At 44.9% G+C, this 22423-nt stretch overlaps 1 protein-coding gene across 1 annotated transcript in view; it reads left to right on the top strand.

Annotated features, from left to right (window-relative positions):
• Nucleotides 1-22423, top strand: part of LOC134911399 (probable cation-transporting ATPase 13A4) — a 61790-nt gene that overhangs the window by 29849 nt on the left and 9518 nt on the right. Inside the window, exon 5 of the mRNA XM_063919632.1 lies at nucleotides 12551-12739. Within this exon, the coding sequence (XP_063775702.1) occupies nucleotides 12551-12739 (189 nt within the window). The remainder of the gene's footprint in view (nucleotides 1-12550; nucleotides 12740-22423) is intronic.

The raw sequence follows: 22423 nt of genomic DNA, 5'->3' as shown, positions 1-22423 counted from the left end.
ATCTATGCTTAAAACTTGGTCTCCAACATGGCGGCGCCCAGTAATGCAGACCTTTTTGCAAAGCCACAATGCTCACTGCCCCTGGTCTCCTAGCAATGGCTCAGCAAGAGCGACCAACTGTAGCGGTGTCCCGCCGCCACGAGCCGACCCCCTCACCGCCGCTACTGCTGCCCATGGATTTGGCGCAGCAGCCCACCTCTGCCGCTGCCCTCACATCGCCAAGGAAGCCAGCCCCGCGGCGCCAGCGTACCGGTAAGACTCCGGACGCTGACAGTGCCCCCCCTTTGCGGGTGGACTCTGGACAACTATGAGGTTTAGTTGGAAACTTGGCATGAAATGTCTGAAGAAGTCTTGGAGCATGGACATCCACTGCATCTACCCAAGATCTCTCCTCTGGCCCATACCCCTTCCAATCAGCAAGGTACTGGATGCGACCATAACGTCTGCGAGAATCGAGGATCTTGTGAATCTCAAATTCATCTCCATGTGCTGATTGGATCTTGGGTGATTTAGGCACAGCGGCTCTGAACCGATTAAGTACCAATGGTTTTAAGAGAGAAATATGAAATGCATTAGGAATTCTTAACTCCGGAGGTAATTTCGCTTTGTAAGCCACAGGATTCAACACTTTTTCGATTGGGTAAGGCCCAATAAATCTGGGAGCAAACTTCTTTGTAGGAACCTTTAATCTTAGGTTACGTGTGGAAATCCAAACCCGATCTCCTACCTTAAGGCTTGGTACAGCTTGTCATTTCAGATCTGCATAGGTCTTATATCTCTTGGATGTCGTGAGCAAAGTCTTGTGAACTTGTTTCCAGGCTTCAGTAAATTGTCCAAGTGTTGACTCTGCGGCAGGAACTTCGAGCGTAGGCAGAAGTTGGGAGTCAGGAACTCTTGGATGGTAACCATAATTAATGAAGAATGGAGAAGATTTTGTGGTAGAGTGATAAAGATTGTTATGGGCAAATTCTGCGAATGGGAGGAAGTCCAGCCAGTCGTCCTGTGAGGAGGACATGAATAAACGCAGAAAAGTCTCCAGATTCTGGTTCACTCTCTCTGTTTGACCATCTGTTTGGGGATGATATCCTGAGGAGAAGTTTAATTTCACGCCAAGAGCAGAACATAGGGATCTCCAAAACTTGGCCACAAATTAAGGACCTCTATCAGACACGATTTCCTGTGGTAGACCATGGAGTCGAAAGATCTCTGCTATAAACAATTTTGCCAACTGGGATGCAGATGGAAGATTAGCCAGAGGAACAAAGTGTGCCATTTTAGAGAATCGGTCAACTATGACCCATTCGGTGTTCCGCCCACCAGACGTAGGTAAATCTGTAATAAAGTCCATAGAAATATGCGTCCATGGTCTTAGTGGTACCGGCAAAGGATGGAGTAACCCGGCTGGTGGACCTTTGGGACTTTTATGCTGGGCACATTTTGGACAGGCAGCTACGAATTCCTGTACGTCAGTCCTGAGATGAGGCCACCAGTAGGAGCGTTGAATGAATTTAAGTGTCTTATAACTACCCGCATGGCCCATGAAGGAGGAGGAGTGAGCCCATGTAAGAAGTTTTTTGCAAAGATTTGGTGCAACGAAGATCCTCCCTGGAGGAGGAAGTGGAGAGGTATTAGTTGCAGAAAAAGAGGTGGATTCCAGGATAAATTGCTCTTTTGAACGGTTAGAGGGTTCTTCTGAACTTAGGGAGCGAGATAATGTATCTGCCTTTTTGTTGAGGGAACCTGGTCGGTAACTGAGTTTAAAATTAAAATGGGTAAAGAAAAGTGCCCATCTTGCTTGGCATGGGTTCAGACATCGGGCTGACTGTAGATACAGGAGGTTCTTGTGATCCGTGGTCACTGAAATTGGATGCTGAGCTCCCTCCAACAAATACCTCCACTCCTCAAAGGCTAACTTAATAACCAGTAATTCCTGTACCCCAATAGCGTAATTCTGTTCAGCGGGGGAGAATCTTCGCGAGAAAAACGCACAAGGATGGACCTTCTTGTCCTCGAAAAGCTGGGATAATACTGCTCCTACTCCTACAGTAGAGGCATCAACCTCCACCAAGAACGGACGGCTGAGATCGGGTTGTCGAAGAACTGGAGCAGTCGTGAAGGCCTCCTTTAAAGATGAAAAAGCTTCCAAAGCCTCCGGAGACCACTTGGCAGGATCGGCTCCCTTCCTAGTTAATGCGGTTATAGGAGCTATGACAGAAGAATAATTTTGAATGAATCTTCGGTAGAAGTTAGCAAACCACAGGAAACGTTGAATTTCTTTAAGGGTAGCTGGAAGTGCCAAATCCTGAATCGCCTGGACTTTAGTGGGGTCCATTTGTAACTTCTGCCCTGAAAGAATGTAACCGAGGAATGGAATTGAGGGTACTTCAAAGGTGCACTTCTCTAACTTACAGAATAACTGATTCCTTCGTAAATGAGTTAACACTTCTTTGACTTGTTCCCGATGGGTCTTCAGATCCTTAGAAAAAATGAGGATGTCATCCAGATACACTACCAAGCAGTCATAGAGAAGATCTCTGAAGATTTCGTTAATGAACTCTTGAAAGACGGCAGGGCATTACATAGGCCAAAAGGCATTACCAGGTAATCGTGATGGCCATCGCGGGTATTAAATGCCGTCTTCCATTCATCCCCTGGGCAAATACGTATAAGATTGTAGGCCACCCGTAAGTCCAACTTAGTAAATACAGTAGCTCCTTTAACATGGTCGAACAGTTCTGGAATCAGAGGTAACGGATATCTGTTCTTAACTGTTATGTCATTGAGACCTCTATAGTCAATACAGTGCCGCAAACCCCCATCCTTCTTTTTGACGAAGAAAAACCCTGCTCTGGCCGGAGATGTAGAAGACCTGATGAACCCTTTCTCCAAGTTCTCCCGGATATACTTCTACATGGCCTGTGTCTCGGGAAGTGAGAGAGGGTAAATTCGACCTCGGGGAGGAGTCTTACCGGGTACTAGCTCAATGGTACAATCCCAAGTACAATGCGGAGGCAAGGTGTCCGCCCCATGCTTACTGAAAACATCTTGAAAATCTTGGTACTCCACAGGAAGGCTGGAAGGGCTGGAAGAACAAAGAGGTCTAACTGAAGGTAAACACTTCTGAAAACAGTCTCGTCCCCAAGAGAGAACATCCATAGTTTGCCAATCTATGTGGGGATTGTGTCTGATTAACCATGGAAACCCCAGGATTAGTTCATGAGAGGCTTTAGGAATTACAAGGAAAGAGATTTCTTCTGAATGGAGAACTCCGACCTTCATCTTGAGAGGAATAGTACGAAAAGGATATAATACCCTCAGGGATATAACTTCCATCCACTGCGGTAACAGAAATGGTACGATCCAAAGGAACCATTTGTATTCCAGATTGTCTGACCAGAGCTGACGTAATTAAGCTTTTGGCGGCTCCGGAGTTGAGTAGTGCAGGGATGAGAAGAAAAGAAGAAGGGAGCTCCAATTGGGTTAACAAGACAGACTCTTTCTTGGTATGTAATTCTGAGAATTCTCCTAGCTTGACCTCTCCAGCACAAACTAGGAGCGGGCGTTTCCCGGACGTAGATTGCAAGTTTTAACAAAGTGATCAGATGCACCACAATACAGGCAGAGGTTCCCTTGTCGCCGTCTCTTACGTTCTTCATTAGAGAGGTGGGAGCGATTAATCTGCATGGGTTCTTCCGCAGTTGGTGATGATGGTGTTGGTGGAAGAACAACTCTAGGCTTATGGCGATCTGACCGCAACCTCTCCATATAGCGTTCTCTGTACCTCAGGTCTAACTTAATGCATAAAGAAATTAGTTTATCCAACGTATTATTTACGTCCTGAGTTGCGAGGTCATCTTTGATCTTTTCAGAGAGACCGCTCCAGAAAGCTGCAATGAGACCCTCCTCGTTCCAGTTCAGTTCTGAGGCAAGGGTGCGAAACTGGATCACATACTGACTGACCATACGCGTGCCCTGACGCAGACGCAGGATCTCCAATGAGGTGGCTGAAGTCCTTCCCGGTTCGTCGAAGATTTTTCGGAAGGTGGCCACGAATTCTGGATAGTTAGATAAGGTGGGATCCATCCTCTCCCACAAAGGTGAAGCCCATTCCAACGCTTGCCCGGTAAGTAAAGAAATTATATAGGCTACTTTGGTTCGTGCTGATGGGAAGTTGGCCGACTGTAGTTCGAACTGGATTTCGCACTGGTTAAGAATCCCGCGGCATTGTTTTGGATTCCCATCGAATTTACTGGGAGGTGGCAAATGCAACCGTGGAAGTGGTACTGGTACAGGAGGAAGCGGGACCAGAGGTGCTAATGTGGGAGCAGCTGTAGATACTTGAGAGGCCGTCATGGCAACACAGAGAGAATCGAGACATTCAGACATACTCTGCATGAACTGCACGATTTGAGATTGTGTGGCCTCCTGCTTACTTAAGCGAGACCAGATATCTGCAGTTGAATCCCCTCCTGAGGCCTGATCACCCGTCGAATCCATTAGGCCAGTGCTTACTGTCACGTCTAGCAGAGTTTGAGGATCCAGCAGCTGAGATTTGCCCGAGGAGGTAGCAGGCTGTGAATGAACCAGATGAGGGGGCTGGATATAGTTCCTTCGCATGGGAAACGGAGCAATGAAGAATGTAGGCGGGGTTTGAGAGTCAATGGAAAGTATTTATTATGTACAGGGCTGAGGTAGAGAACCGAGGCTGGGGCACGATGGTTAAAGACATGGCTGGAGGCGAAGAACTGTAGACTGTGATTTGTAAGACGAGACTGTAGAAGATGAACTGTGGAACTGTGGATGGTGGTTGAAGACGTGGCTTGAGACCAGGACTGTGGACTGTGGTTTGGAAAACGAGGCTGAAGATAATAATCTGCAGGCTGTGGTCGGTGGTACAGAGGCGTGGCTGGTGAAGGAGATCTGTGGAGTGTGGCTTGAAAGACTAGGCAGAAGACCCGGGACCGACTGTGCCCAAAGAGTATTACTGGACCGGGTTTCCCAGGGGTGCTTCCACAGGCAGTAGCAGGCTAGAAACGGCAGGGCTGCAGCAGCCACAGAGAACCGACCAAGCAGGATCAGGAGGAACCAGAATACAGCAGGAATCCTGGGAGCACAGGCTAAAGCACCTACAACAGGATTGTAACTTGAAGCACTGGCATCCCTGTCCTAAACCAGCCCCCTTTTATAGGGAGAGCTTCCCCTGGATTGACTGGAAGAAACAGGAAACAGGAACTATGCTTAAAACTTGTTCTCCAACATGGCGGCGCCCAGTAATGCAGACCTTTTTGCAAAGCCACAATGCTCACTGCCCCTGGTCTCCTAGCAATGGCTCAGCAAGAGCGATCCGCTGTAGCGGCATCCCGCCGCCACGAGCGGACCCCCTCACCGCCGCTACTGCTGCCCACGGATCCGGCGCAGCAGCCCACCTCCGCCGCTGCCCTCACATCGCCAAGGAAGCCAGCCCCGCGGCCCCAGCGTACTGGTAAGACTCCGGACGCTGACATGAGGCAGTGAGCTCTTCCCCTGAGGGAGCCATTTTAGGGACACAGAGTTGCAATGTGGTGGCGCTTCTGGCACACCACGAGCCTGAATGGGTGAAAGAATTACGTGATAGTGTGAATCATATCAGTAAGAGATTGGATAAGTCTGAGTCTCATGCAGAAACGTGGAGAAAATCAGTCGAAAATGTGATTTTTAATAGTTCTGCTTATTCATCCACAGGGGACCCCTCTGGGTCACATAAAAGACCATTTGCACAAATAGTACATACTGATACCGACACGGACTCTGATTCTTGTGTCGACACGAGTGATTCCAGAGGAATAGATCCAAAATTAGCGAAAAACATTCAGTACATGATTGTTGCTACAAAGCAGGTCTTAGAATTAACAGAAGCCCTTCCTTTACCTCAGCAGAAGGCTTACTTTTATAAGGAAAAGAGAATTATCGTAACTTTTCCTCCATCTCATGAGCTGAACACTCTCTTTGAGGGAGTCTGGGTAAACCCTGAATAGAAATTTCAGATTCCCAAAAGAATTCAGGTAGCTTATCCTTTCCCAGCAGAGGACAGAAAAAGGTGGGAGTCACCCCCCCCCCCCCCCCCCCGTTTTAGACAGTGCCCTGTCACGTTTAATGAAAAAGGTGATTCTCCCTGCACCTGGCAGGTTTCCCTAAAGGAGCCAGCAGGCCGCAAGTTAGAGACTACGTTAAAATCTATTTATGTGGCCAATGGGACACTACTCAGACCTACCATTGCCTGCGCGTGGGTTAGTAGTGCTATTGAAATATGGTCAGAAAACTTGTTATCAGAGATTGACACAATAGATAAAGACGAGATTCAGCTAACGTTGGGGCATATCAAAGATGCTGCTGCATATATGCTAGAGGCCATGAAAGATATTGGGCTTTTGGGATCAAAAGCTGCTACCATGGCTATTTCAGCAAGGAGGGCGTTGTGGATTCGCCAATGGAATGCTGACGCAGATTCCAAGAGAAATATGGAGGCTCTCCTGTATAAAGGTGAGGGTCCTGTTTGGTGATGGGCTGGATGCTTTAGTCTCTGCGGCTACCGCAGGTAAGTCGACATTCTTGCCGTATGCTCCTGCGCCGGCAAAAAAGACACATCACTCTCAGATGCAGTCCTTTCGGCCCAATAAATACAAAAAGGGTAAAGGCTCCCCTTTCTTTGCGGGTAGAGGAAGGGGAAAAGGAAAAAAGTCTGCAGCGTCTCCGGGATCACAGGAGCAGAAATCAACCCCTGCTTCTACCAAATCTGCAGCATTACGCTGGGGCTCCCTTGAGGGACTTTTCAGTCAGGTCTGGGTTCAATCTGGCCTGGACCCGTGGATATTACAAATTGTATCCCACAGGTAAAAACTAGAGTTTCAAGACGTTCCCCCAGGCCGATTTTTCAAATCGGCCTTATCAGCTTCTCTTCCAGACAGGGAAGTAGTAGCAGCAGCAATACAAAAATTGTGTCAGGATCAAGTAATTGTCCTGGTTCCCTTGTCACAACAAGGAGAAGGGTTTTATTCAAGCCTATTTGTAGTTCCGAAGCCGGACGGCACGGTCAGACCAATCCTAAACCTGAAAAATCTGAATCTCTACCTGCAAAGGTTCAAGTTCAAGATGGATCTCTGAGGCCAGTGATTTCCAGTCTGGAGCAGGGGGAATTCATGGTGTCAGTGGACATAAAAGATGCCTACTTACATGTTCCCATTTATCCTCCGCATCAAGCTTATCTGAGATTCGCAGTGCAGGATTGTCATTACCAATTTCAGACATTGCCGTTTGGACTTTCCACAGCTCCGAGGGTGTTCACCAAGGTAATGGCAGAGATGATGGTCCTCCTTCGACAGAAAGGAGTCAATATAATACCATACCTGGACGATCTCCTCCTGTTAAAAGCGAGATCCAGAGAAAAGCTGGTGCAAAATATTGCACTCTCCCTGACAATACTTCAACATCACGGTTGGATCATAAATTTTCCAAAGTCACAGTTGGAACCGACGACAAGATTGTCCTTTCTGGGGATGATACTGGACACGGAAGTACAGAGGGTATTTCTTCCAGTAGAAAAGGCTCTGGAAATCCAGAGAATGGTCAAACAAGTCCTGAAACCAACAAGAGTGTCGATTTATCAATGCATTCGGCTGTTGGGAAAGATGTTAGCGGCCTACGCGGCCATACAGTTTGGCCGATTCCATGCCAGAGTATTCCAGTGGGACATGTTGGACAAGTGGTCCGGTTCCCATCTACACATGAATCTGAGGATAATCCTGTCAACCAAAGCCAGAATTTCGCTCCTGTGGTGGCTACACAGTTCTCACATACTAGAGGGATGCAGATTCGGGATTCAGGACCGGATCCTGGTGACCACGGATATAAGTCTCTGAGGCTGGGGAGCAGTCACACAGGGGGAAAGCTTCCAGGGAAGGTGGTCAAGTCAAGAAACTTGTCTTCACATAAATGTTCTGGAGTTGAGAGCCATTTACAACGCCCTTCTACAAGCGGTACATCTTCTTCAAGATCAACCCGTACAGATCCAGTCAGACAATGTAACAGCAGTGGCGTACATAAACCGTCAGGGCGGAACGAAAAGCAGAGCGGCAATGGCAGAGGTGTCAAAGATCCTCGGCTGGGCAGAAAGACATGCAAGAGCTCTGTTGGAAATTTTAATTCTGGGTGTGGACAACTGGGAAGCAGACTTCCTCAGCAGACACGATCTCCATCCAGGAGAATGGGGCCTCCACCAAGAAGTCTTCGCAGAGTTGACAGGTCTTTGGGGAATTCCTCAAATAGACATGATGGCGTCTCGTCGCAACAAGAGGCTTCAGAGATATTGTTCCAGGTCGAGAGACCCTCAAGCAATAGCAGTGGATGCACTGGTGGCCCAGTGGGTGTTTCAGTCAGTGTTTGTCTTCCCTCCACTTCCACTCATTCCGAAAGTTGTCAAAATAATAAGAAGAACAGGAGTTCGGGCAATCCTTATTGTCCCAGACTGGCCAAGGGGGGCTTGGTTTCCAGATCTTCAGGAGTTACTCATAGAAGATCCTCGGCCTCTTCCTCTCCGCGAGGACCTGCTGCAGCAGTGGCCGTGCGTGTATCAAGACTTACCGCGGCTACGTTTGACGGCATGACTGAGCGCTGGATCCTAGCCCGAAAAGGCTATTCCGAAAGAAGTCATTCCCACTCTTATTCAGGCCAGGAAAGAAGTAACGTCTAAACATTACCACCATATTTGGAGAAAATATGTGTCTTGGTGTGAAACCAAGAAGGCTCCAACGGAGGAGTTTCAGTTAGGACGTTTTCTCCATTTTCTCCAGGCAGGTGTGGATGCAGGCCTATGATTGGGTTCAATCAAGGTCCAGATTTCGGCTTTGTCCGTTTTCTTTCAGAAACAATTGGCCTCCCTTCCAGAAGTTCAGACATTCGTGAAAGGAGTGCTACACATCCAACCTTCATTTGTGCCTCCTGTGGCACCATGGGATCTTAACGTGGTGTTACGATTCCTTCAATCGGATTGGTTTGAACCTCTCCAGGAGATAGAGTTAAAATTTCTCACTTGGAAAGTGGTCAGGCTGTTGGCCTTGGCATCCGCAAGAAGGCTGTCTGAGTTAGGGGCTTTGTCTCACAAGAGCCCTTACTTGGTTTTCCATGAAGATAGGGCTGAGTTATGAACTTGGCAGCAATTTCTTCCAAAGGTGGTTTCTTCTTTCCATATTAACCAACCTATTGTGGTGCCAGTGGCTACTGACACCTTCGCTGCTTCAAAGTCTCTGGATGTGGTCAGGGCTTTGAAAATCTATGTCGCCAGAATGGCTCGGATAAAAAAAACAGAGGCGCTGTTTGTCCTGTATGCTCCCAACAAGATTGGGTGTCCTGCCTCTAAGCAGACTATTGCGCGCTGGATCAGAGGTACGATTCAGCACGCTCATTCCACGGCAGGATTGCCGGTACCGAATTCGGTGACTGCCCATTCTATTAGGAAGGTGGGCTCATCCTGGGCGGCTGACCGGGGGTCTCGGCATTACAGCTTTGCCGAGCAGCTACTTGGTCAGGGGCAAACACATTTGCTAAGTTTTACAAGTTTGACACCTTGACCGATGAGGACCTACCGTTTGGTCAATCGGTGCTGCAGGGTCATCCGCACTCTCCCGCCCGTACTGGAGCTTTGCTATAACCCCATGGTACTGAAGTGGACCCCAGCATCCTCTAGGACGTATGAGAAAACAGGATTTTAATACCTACCGGTAAATCCTCTTCTCCTAGTCCATAGAGCAGGGTTGGGGAACCTCCGGCCCGCGGGACGTATAATGCCCGCGAAGCCGTTTCCTCTGGCCCACCCGCTTCTCCCAGTGAGACACGCCGCCGCTCAGTCCGGCGGCAGCGTGTCTCAGCTGTCAGTGTCAGGACAGGGAGGAGAGCGCGGCGGCGGCGTGTAGAACTTGAAACCAGCCGCCGGTTCGTGAGCCAATCAGAGCTCGCGGACCGGCAGCCAATCAGAAGCCGCGGCTGCCGGTCCGCGAGCTATGATTGGCTCTCAAACCGGCGGCTGGTTTCAAGTCCTACACGCCGCCGCCCAACATAGCCGCGCTCTCCTCCGTGTCCCGCCGAAAGGAGCGGTAAGTAGCACGGAAGGGGGGGGGGCACTGTGGGGGCATCTGTATACCTGGCACTGTGGGGGGCATTTGTATACCTGGCACTGTGGGGGGCATCTGTATACCTGGCACTGTGGGTGGCATCTGTATACCTGGCACTGTGGGGGCATCTGTATACCTGGCACTGTGGGGGGCATCTGTATACCTGGCACTGTGGGGACATCTGTATACCTGGCACTGTGAGGGGCATTTGTATACTTGGCACTGTGAGGGCATTTGTACACCTGGCACTGTGAGGGGCATTTGTACACCTGGCACTGTGAGGGGCATTTGTATACTTGGCACTGTGAGGGGCATTTGTATACTTGCCACTGTGAGGGGCATATGTATACCTGGCACTGTGAGGGGCATCTGTATACCTGGCACTGCGAGGGGCATCTGTATACCTGGCACTGTGGGGGCATCTGTATACCTGGCACTGTGGGGACATCTGTATACCTGGCACTGCGAGGGGCATTTGTATACCTGGCACTGTGAGGGGCATTTGTATACCTGGCACTGTGAGGGGCATCTGTATACCTTGCACTGTGAGGGGCATCTGTATACCTGGCACTGTGGGGACATCTGTACACCTGGCACTGTGAGGGGCATTTGTATACTTGGCACTGTGAGGGGCATTTGTATACTTGGCACTGTGGGGGCATTTGTATACCTGGCACTGTGGGGGCATTTGTATACCTGGCACTGTGAGGGGCATTTGTATACCTGGCACTGTGGGGGCAATTGTGGATCTGGCACTGCACTATTGGGGGCATATGTGTATCACGTCCCATTTTAACTGGCCACACCCATTTTTTTGGCGCGCGCGCCTCCGGCGCGCACACACAGTACCTCTATGGGGCAGACCTGCTGAGGGGCAGGGTAATTTTTTAAGTTGAGAATTTTTGTATGGCCCCCGAAGGATTTTATATATATCCAAATGGCCCTCGGTAGAAAAAAGTTTCCCCACCCCTGCCATAGAGGATGCTGGGCACCCAGCCCAGTGCGTACTTTACCTGCAGTTGTTATTTTGTTAAAAATGTTTTCAGCACGGTTGCTGTAATGTTCATGCCTGTTGGCATGTGTTTAGTTGAATGTCATGTGTGCGGCATGGTTGAAGTGTGAGCTGGTATGAATCTCACCATTAACTTAAAGTAAATCCTTTCCTCGAAATGTCCATCTCCCTGGGCACAGTTCCTATACTGAGGTCTAAAGGAGGGGCATAGAGGGAGGAGCCAGTTCACACTCTGAAAAAGTCTTAAAGTGCCATGGCTCCTGCGGAACCATCTATACCCCATGGTACTGAAGTGGACCCCAGCATCCGCTACGGACAAGGAGAAAAGGATTTACCGGTAGGTATTAAAATCCTGTTTTTCTGGCCCATGAACGCATCCAGGAGCTTGACCGGACACCTTGAAACATCTTTGTATTCCCACAAATCAAGCACAAGATGCATAGGATTTATTTTGAGTCGCAGTGGAGACCTTCATCCAGCATGTAGAAGTCATACTTGCTTCAGACTGGTCCAGCTGCTTTAGCAAGTGGTTTGAGCCCATGCATAGACACCTCTGGCAAAAACTTTGAAAAAAATGTAATGTTCACTTTGATGGTAAATATAATACTTTTTTGTGCATCCAGGAGACTTATTGCAATGCACACCCCTCGTATGCTACTACAGTTGTGCTCATAAGTTTACATATCCTAGCAGAATTTGATTTTCTGACCATTTGTCAGAGAATATGAATGATAACTCACAAACTTTTCTTTCACTCATGGTTAGTGGTTGGGTGAAGCCATTTATTGTCAAACAACTGTGTTTACTCTTTTTAAATCATAATGACAACAGAAAATACCCAAATGACCCTGATCAAAAGTTTACATACCCCAGTTCTTAATACCGTGTATTGCCCCCTTTAACATCAACCCAACCCATCCCATCCCAAACTCACTACATTTGTGTACCTAATCCTACCATGCACACTCATGTAGCATGAAGCTAAACATCACATTATTCTGTTTGTTATATCAATGCTTTGGGTTGAAAAACTTATTAGTAGACATCTATCAATTGATACAAAACTCTAATCATAATAATAATAATAATAATAACAAAAACAACTAATAATAATAATAATAATAATAATAATAATAGTAATACATAATACATGTTTACAATTATCTCAGGTATTTAGCTAGGTACCCATGTTTCCCCAATGACATAAAAACAAAACTATGTACTATTTTTTTCCATTTTGTGTGCCAAAATTTTTTCAATTGTCTATACTTATATATTCATCTTTTGCTTTTGTGATTTAAACAAATATTGCCTAAAACAGTGCATACTGTAAATTAATTATGAAAATAATGCTAACCATAGATCAACAATTCTTTCACATCTTTTTAACCCTTAGGCCAGTGTTCATGACATAGTATTGATGTCATTTCTGATGCTAACCACTACGGTGAACCCAGCTATTCCTGCTTCTCTTACGCTGGCTCTTCTCTATGCTCAGACAAGGCTGAAGAAACTGGGCATTTTTTGCATCAGTCCTCAAAGGATAAATGTAGCCGGGCAACTAAATCTCATGTGTTTTGATAAAGTAAGTTTAATCTTGTTCTGTGATTTAATACATTCCATAGACAATTTCCATCAGCTTGGACATGCCCTGCTGAGTCTTTCACTAAGCACATTCCTTAAATTTTCATTTGGAAATACTTTTATATAATTGGCCAGATATGTTTTTATTGGGGCTTTGTATATAGAATGCCTCTTGACTGTGTCTACAGTACAGGATTTAGCACAGGTATGTGATAAACAAAGACAACCATATAAGCAATTATGCCAGATGATGATAAAGGCCTAGCCTAGCCCAAGGAGGAATCCAGAAAATACAATTCTGCATGTAGTAAATGATGCAGAAATGATGCAGAAATACATGAACCAGGCATAATGTGTAGATTTAGAGTCGCACACTGTTGTGATAGTTTTAGTCAAGTCTGCAACTTTATACTTATGCCAGTATCCGTGCTTCTACTGGTGTACATGTGTACATCTGAATGTAAGAACTGGGATGCCGGTGGGATGCGGTCATAATTACAGCAGATGGAATCCAGATGGCCCTAATCCCGTCACATCCCAGAGGTAAGTACCGGAGTTGGGGTTAGTGTTAGGCACTAGAGGGAGGGTCTATATGCAGCAATACTATTGTGTGCATCTTTAGATGCTATCATTGAACACTTCATTGAAACTTGCACCAGCCTCATGCTAGCTGCAGATTCTCCATTAGAGAATGGCCTCCAGTGTGCGCAATTAAGCAACTGAGTTATGCGACATGCCTGCGACACTCCCATAGTAAGTCAGGGCATCTCTGTATGTCTGAACATCCACCTATCAGGGATACCCAATACATTGTAAATGCTCAGCAAGTGCTACTGCAGGATGCAATCACTTTTCCAGCTGTCAGGATCCTTGCGGTCAGGGTATGCTGTCTGGATCTTGACAACTGGCATCCCACCTGCCGGTAAATAGTATGTAACCTGCTACTACAACTCTGTGCGTACAAAACGTAGAATGCATGCTAGAAACGACGACACATGCACAGGTGAAAACATCAACCATTTGCATGAATATCGGCATAGCGTGCAAATCAGAATCAGACCCTAAATGTTAAAAGATTCATTATTTCTGCAGCAGCGGTGACACATGAATGTACATGAGCCAGTTACATGACATTAATATCTACTCATGATCGCTTCTTCTGCCAGTTATAACATTCTTTGGTGTAGATTGTAAGATTACATACAATATCAGTAGCAGTTTAGTAGATCTAGGTCTCTATTGATTTGTGGTGATAGTACAGTATAACTTTTCTACTGCTGCTTATGTCAGCTACGGAAAATCTCTCTACCAATACCATAGCGGTAAGAAGACACTTACAGTATTTCACCTCTGATTAATAATTGTCCCTCTGCATATGCGCAAATTGCTCCAATAAGAAATCATTTTTCAGGGGAATGTATGGTCCTTCAGTCACATGAGCATATGGGATCATTTTACTTTTGGGTTCAGAGCCAGACGCACAACTGTACACATTTGTTTTAAGAACAATATTAGCTTTATATGTGTGCCTTAGGGCTTTTCTTCCTAAAATAGACAGACTGACTTGTCTTATGCTGAGTACACACCTGGCTGACTTCTCCACCAACTGCCAGATCCGCTGACACATCAGCCAGTTTGGTAAGCATAAACACTTACCAATCGGCCGCTTGCTATGTCAGGCCAGACACCAAAATTTGTCGACCAGCCGTGATGTCACAGTTGGTGGTTCCTGTCGCTGGAATATGGGACGGTCATACTCACAGTCAGACATGCCGATGTACAGGATCTTCAAGATATATCACATTGTCTGAGATGCAGGACCGACCTGATAAGTCTGTGATCGACATCGTTCACAAACAGATATATTGTTCATCATTTGTACAAATGATATATCATTCTAGTGTGCACACAGCTTTAAATCAGAATATATTAGTAAACCATCATTAAGAGCACTACAATTATTTAAACATAGAAACAGAGATTTTGACGGCAGAAAAGAACCACTTGGCCCATCTAGTCTGCCCCTTTTTTTTAACCATAATTTTATCTAAATCCTTATTTGATCCTTATTTCTGTGTAATGATATCCTTATGTCTATCCCATGCATGTTTAAATTGTTCTACTGTCTTAGACTCTACCACCTCTGTTGGGAGGCTATTCCACTTGTCTACTACCCTTTCTGTGAAGTAATTTTATCCTGCACCAGACTTTAAATACTCACTGTTGAATATTGCTCATTTTACCAGCTATCGTTAATCCAATAGAAAACCCTATATATTCGTTGCTAAAGCTGGAGGTGCTCCTGGAATTATGAAAAACTTCACATAAACACTGTTTGTGGGGACTAGCCCCAGAGAAAATTCCTTTTAGGAGCACTCTTTTGTGATATATAATAATAAAATATGATCTGAAAAGAAATGTTGTGTATGATTAAAACATAACTTTTATTTCTTACCCATATATTAAATAAAAAAAATTTGTTGAAAAGAACAGTGATAGACAAGTGATAAAGAACGAAGGCAATTATAGCTAATATTCAATACATACATACATCTCCCTTATAATAGTTAAAGATGGGTTCTTACTTAAAATAGAAACAAATTAGATCCTAGCAGTGCATATCAATCAGATGTTCTCACAACCTTTGGGTAGGTGATGTGCACCGGACATTTTTTGGGTTTTGTGTTTTGGTTTTGGATTCAGTTCTGCGGCCGTGTTTTGGATTCGGACGCGTTTTGGCAAAACCTTCCTGAAATTTTTTTGTCGGATTCGGGTGTGTTCTGGATTCAAGTGTTTTTTTACAAAACCCCCCTCAAAAACAGCTTAAATCATAGAATTTGGGGGTAATTTTGATCCCGTAGTATTATTAACCTCAATAACCATAATTTCCACTCATTTCAAGTCTATTCTGAACACTTCACACCTCACAATATTATTTTTAGTCCTAAAATTTGCACCAAGGTCGCTGAATGACTAAGCTAAGCGACACACAAACACCTGGCCCATCTAGGAGTGGCACTGCAGTGTCAGACAGGATGGCAGATTAAAAAAATTGTCCCCAAACAGCACATGATGCAAAGAAAAAAAGAGGTGCACCAAGGTCGCTGGATGGCTAAGCTAAGCGACCCAAGTGGCCGACACAAACACCTGGCCCATTTAGGAGTGGCACTGCAGTGTCAGACAGGATGGCACTTCAAAAAATAGTCCCCAAACAGCACATGATGCAAAGAAAAATGAAAGAAAAAAGAGGTGCAAGATGGAATTGTCCTTGGGCCCTCCCACCCACCCTTATGTTGTATAAACAGGACATGCACACTTTAACAAAACCATCAACCAACGTTGAATCATTCTCCACTGCGCTTGAGTCAGGTGCATTCCCACTCCTTGGCCTATATCGTAGGTAGCTGTATAGGCTTGAATGGCCTTTTGCTGCTCCTCCATCCTCTGAAGCATATTCCCAGCCACACACAAAGGATTTCACTACCCCCACAAGAAATCTACTTCAAAGGCCCCTCACACTGAGACTTTTCACACCTACACAATAGGAATTGGATTCTAACACCTTTCCACAAGCCTGCTCTGTTCCGTAATAATTAACTAAATCAGCAACAGAAAAGGAAAGTTATTTTATTTATCACTTGTTTCAAATATACAAATTGGATTATTGGAGCAACAACAGGTTATAGCAATAACTCTGTTCATATACCCATTATAATTTTTGGATCACATACCGAATTAGGATAAATAAATATATATATATATATATATATATATATATATACAGCTTTCTCTCCCTCTCTCATCATCATATGCAGCTCATACTTATAGTAATCTGTCATTGATGACCCAAAGTATACATATTCCTCCAGCTTCATTCTTTCACTCCGCCCACCACGTTTCGCAGTTCCTATTACACCATCACAGGCTTCTATCCTCCAATCCCTTGGCATTTTAAAAAGAAAACACAGGTGCATTCGTGGGAAGTGAGCAGGCCTGAAACTTCTTTTCCCTGGTAACCACCTAAGTCTTTTGCCCACCTGCTCACCCCCAGCTTCAAAGAACAATCAAATCGAAGTGATACCCAAAAGACAGCCCTGTGCTTGGAAGAACAGAACTGTCAATTCTCGCTTTGTAACTCCCATACCCAGAGTGCCTGCACCTAACATAAAGAAAACTGAAGGCCCTCTGGTATGCCCAATCAGGTCAGTCCTTTGTAATGCCAGATCTATAAGAAACAAGACTGCAACAATTGCTGACCTTATTGAATCTGCAGCTCTAGCCTGTATTACAGAGACCTGGCTAGATGAAAATACAGCACCTATATTGGAGGCTGCAGTCCCAACAAACTACTCTGTCATCCACAACCCAAGACTGGACCGCAGGGGTGGCGGGGTGGCTATCTGCTTCAAAAAATACCTTAAACTTAGGGTCCATCCTATTGAAATTACTTGCTCATTCGAGTGCATCGCTGCCCGTAGTTCAACAGGATTAGGGTTCAGAGTACTTCTCATTTACCGGCCCCTTGGAGATGGAAAGATATTTCTACAATAAACTGCAGACACTGTTGCTGGCCTGGTTCTGGAACATCAAAGATTGCTCATCCTTGGGGATTTCAATGCATGGGTGGATGATGAGCTCTCATGCCTTGACCAAGACTTCCTGTGCACAATGAATGGTCTGGGCTTCACACAGGTCATTCCTTCTGCCACACATAAAAGTGGCCACACTCTTGATCTTGTATTTCAGATTGAATTAGAAGTCACTGAACTAAAAATAAACCCAGTCATCTGATCAGACCACCACTCCCTTTGGTTCTCAGTTGCAACCACTCAAATAAAATCTCTGTCCGTGGAGTTGACCAGGTATCGACCAAGGAGGGGTATGACTCCCCAGGCTCTAACAGCAAATCTGGATCTCTCTGCTATACTGGGTGCCTGTGAAGATCCCTGTTCCCTAGTCCGTTATTATAATAGGGATTTTATGGCTGCAATTGATATTATCAACCCTGTGCATATAAGAACTCATAAACTACAATGTTGAGCTCCCTGGTTTGACAACAGTGTTAGTGAGCTCAAGAAAAGGGGGCGTAGACTGGAAAGATGATGGAGGAAGACTAACCTAGTGGATGACAAAATAAAACTAATAAAGCATAACGAAGAATATCAATCGACAATCACCCATAAGAAATCACAGTTTCTGTCAAATGAGATCACGGCAGCAAACAATAGGCCAGCTCAACTTTTCCGCACAGTGGAGATGCTTTGCAAGCCAGCATGCCTGCAGACTGATGAAACCCTCTCCCAGGCAAGATGCAATGAGTTTGCAAACTTCTTTGCAGATAAAATATCCACCATTTGGGCTGGAATCTCCACAGTGCCATCAAAGGAGTGTCACACTACAAAACCTGCAAATATAAGCCACCTGCCTTCATGGACCAGCTTTAAGCCAGTGGATGTAAAGGACATTGCTGAAATTGCTCGGATTTTGCATCCCACCTCCTGTGATCTGGATCCTGGTGTGTGTGTTAAATGATCTTCTGATGGCAAGAGACAGAGGTGACTGTTCAATATTAATCCTTCTGGATCTCTCTGCAGCATTTGATACCGTGGACCAAGGACTTCTAATTGAGCGACTGATATATTTGTGTGGATTGGATGGCAAAGTCCTAATCTGGTTCAAATCATTTCTCACAGGCAGGTCACAGAGAGTATCATCTAGATTATACTCATCACCACCAGTGCCATTGCCATGTGGTGTCCCACAAGGTTCTATGCTATCCCCCATGCTTTTTGCAGTATACATGCTCCCACTGGGTGAAATAATCAGGCGCCATGGGCTAGTCTACCACTGCTATGCAGATGATACACAACTGTACTTGTCCTTTGCTCTGGGCACTGATAACCCACTAACAGCCCTAAATGGCTGTTTAGCTGAACTACAGGACTGGATGAGTGCTAGTTGGCTGCGACTAAACCCGGATAAAACAGAGGTCCTTATGATAGGACCGCAACATCAAAGGACAAGACTGCAGCATAGCTAACCAACTGGACTTACACTCGGGGATGCGAAATCTGTATCTTTCTATAATGAACAAACTGTGGGGGATCTTTTAGTATTTCAACTTGGATATCGTATATCTTATGGGAATCCATAAGCATTAATCCCTAAGTAGTGCGCACAGACATGTGCATATGTACACATGGGCAAGTGTTGACTAGCTTAGTCAGGATTCATTTCCAGTCTCTGGAATATTAAGTCACTAGTTATCTACCCTAAGGTTGTGAGAACACGTGATTGATATGCACTGCTAGGATCTGTTTCGATTTTTAGTAAGAACCCATCTTTAACTATTATAAGGGAGACAGTAACATGTATTGAATATTAGCTATAATTGCCTTCATTCTTTATCACTTGTCTATCACTGTTCTTTAAAAAAAAAAAAAAATTAATATATTGGCAGAGCCAGCCCTAACCAATATGATGCCCTAGGCAAAATTTTGACTGGTGCCCCCTAGCACCACAGCTGGTTCCGCCTCTGACCTTGCACCTCTTTCCTAGCACCATCACCCCTCACCTATAGCAGTCCTTATTTTGGTGTTTGTACCCCCTATTTTTTAAATAGGAACAGTTCGCACATTTGGCACACAGCCCAAAAAGGGGTGTGTTTTTGCTGGCAAGGGGCATGGCCACACAATTGTAACTCCAATTCCAATTACGCCACACAGTACTGCAACTTTATTCACATTTGATCATGCGATAGTGTCCATAATTCATATTACATCCCACAGCAGTATTACTTTACCTTATAAACATCCTTATAAATATTACTCCTCACAGGAGAGCCCCTTATTCACATTACATCACACTGAATTGCTCCTTATTCACATTACACCACACTCTATTGCTCTTTATTTACATTAGATGACACAGTAGTGCCCTTTCTATATGCAACGCCACATAGTAGAGCAACTTATACACATAATGCCACACATTAGTAATGCATTAATACACCTAATTCCACACAGTAATGCCCCTTACACATATGAGACACCTTATTAATGTCCTTATAAACAAAATGCACCTTACACATTATGACAGCCTTTATTAATGCCCTTTTACACATAATGTCTCTTACACATATGCCGCACATTATTAATACCCTTATACACATAATGACACACATAGTGCCCCCTACACATTCGCTGCACATTATTAGTGCCCCTATACACATAATGACACACATAGTGCCCCTTACACATATGTTGCACATTATTAATGCATTTTTACATAACACACATAATGCTCCTTACACATATTTCGAACACTACTGCACAACCAACCCACTCACATGCACACAGCACTCACACTGCCACTAACACTGTGACCTCTGCCTCTGCTTGGATACAGATGTGTCCTCATAAATCTTGCCTCAATGCTAACGTTGGGCACACCTTTTTTAATGAAAATGCATCTTACTTGCATTGCTATGTGGCTAGGATGCACAAGCAGCTTCTGCTGATTAAAATGATATGCAGCATGCCTATAAACTGTGTGAGACTGTGGCTGTATCTGCATATGAAATGCTACACATAGAATATAGGCATGCTGCATATCATTTTAATCAGCAGAAGCTGCTGATGCGCCTAGGCATATCAAATGCCCTAGGCAATTGCCTAGTTTGCCTATGCCTATGGCTGGCTCTGTATATGGGTAAGAAATAAAAGTAATCTTTTAATCATACACAACATTTCTTTTTATATCATATTTTATTATTATATATCACAAAAGAGTGATACTAAACGGATTTTTCTCCGGGGCTAGTCCCCACAAACAGTGTTTAAGTAATTTTTCCTCAAATTTCCCCTAAACCTACCTCCCTCCAGTCTCAGTGCATGTCCTCGTGTCCTACTGCTTCTCTTCATTTGAAGAATGTTTCCCTCCTGGACTTTGTTAAAACCCTTGATATATTTGAAAATGTCTATCATGTCCACCCTTTCCCTTCTCTGCTCCAAACTATACATATTGAGATTTTACAGTCTTTCTGGGTAGGTTTTGTGATGTAGGCCATGCACCATTTTAGTTACCCTTCTTTGTACAGTCTCTAATGTATTAATATAATTTTGGAGATATGGCCTCCAGAATTGAACACAGTATTCTAGATGAGGCTGTACCAATGACCTATACAGTGGCAGTATTACTTCTTTCTGCTGCTGATTCCTCTCCCAATGCAGCCAAGCATCTGAGTATCTTTCCTCATTGCTTTGTTACATTGCTTATCTACCTTTAAGTGACCTTTAAGTCACCTGAAAGAGTGACTCCTAGATCCCTTTCCTCCTCAGTAGTTTCCAGTATAGTGCCATTAATACTATATTTATCCTTAGGATTTTTGAGACCCAAGTGCATGATATTGCATTTTTTTGGCATTAAACTGTAATTGTAACCCTCTTGACCATTCCACTAATCTACCTAGATCCTCAATTATTTGTTTTACCTATCCTGGTGTGTCTATCCTGTTGCATATCTTTGTGTCATCTGCAAAAAGGCATACTTTCCCTTTAATGTCATTTGCAATGTCACCAATAAAGATATTAAAAAGCACTGGTCCAAGTACAGATCCCTCGGGTGCTCCACTGGCAACATTACCCTCCTGTGAATGTACTCCATTTACCACAACTCTCTATTTTCTATCCTGCAACCAAGATCTTATCCATTCAATAACCTTAGTATCCAATCCCAAGATTTCAAGTTTATTTAGCAGTATGCGATGTGGAACAAAAGGCCTAATTCAGACTGGATTGCTGCAGCGGCAGTGATTGTAGTCTAAATCCTTTTGTGGAGTGCGCCCGCTGAGCGAGTGCCCAGGAGCCCAGTGAGATGATAAGAGCATCTCAGGGCTGCGATTGCCTCTGCCTGATTGACAGGCAGAGGCTGTCAAAGGGAGGGAGGGGGCGTGCCAACGGTGTTAGAACGCCTTTGGAGGGATGTGGTCTGGGCAACACAGACGTGTCCGGACCATTGCGGGGGCGGGCCACGGTGGTTGCAGAGTGCAGGAGCTTCACTGGCAGGGAGCTACTCAGCTGATGCAAAAGCATCGCCGCTGTGCAATGCTGTTGTACCCTTGGGGGGTTGGTGGGGGGGTGGGGCCAGACATGCAGGGTGGACTGTACATCTGGCCCCATAGATTTTTCCACTTTCAGCTTTGAGAGTTCTGTTAGGAACTTCTCCTCTATAAATGTACTTGTTTAGTTTTCCTGAATATCCCTGCAACTTAACTGTGGCCCCTTCTCCTCTCTTTCAGTAGTGACTACTGAGCAAAAACAGTTATTAAGGTGATCTGCTATTACATTGTCTCCCTCAACAAAACTCCTAGTCACTGTCTTTAGTTTTATTATTCCACCTTTTGTTTTTCCTCTTTTGCTTATATACCTAAAAAACATTGTGCCTCCTTTACCCACTGACTTGGCCATTTTCTCCTCAGCTTGTGCATTTGCACGTCTTCATTATTTTGTGTCTGCTTATATTTCCAAAAAGCCATCTTTTTTGCTTTCACATTGTTTGCTACTTCTTTCGCAAACCACACTGGCTTCCTTTTCCTTGTGTTTTTCCTAACACTTTTGATACAAAGGTCTGTTGGCTTTATTATTGCACTTTTTTAATGTTTCCCACCTCTCCTGCACTGCTTCCC

Source organism: Pseudophryne corroboree, chromosome 4 (genome assembly GCF_028390025.1).
Source record: "Pseudophryne corroboree isolate aPseCor3 chromosome 4, aPseCor3.hap2, whole genome shotgun sequence".
Lineage (NCBI taxonomy): Eukaryota > Metazoa > Chordata > Amphibia > Anura > Myobatrachidae > Pseudophryne > Pseudophryne corroboree.
Note: the sequence above shows the minus strand (reverse complement) of the source record. Positions and strands in the feature narration are given on the sequence as shown.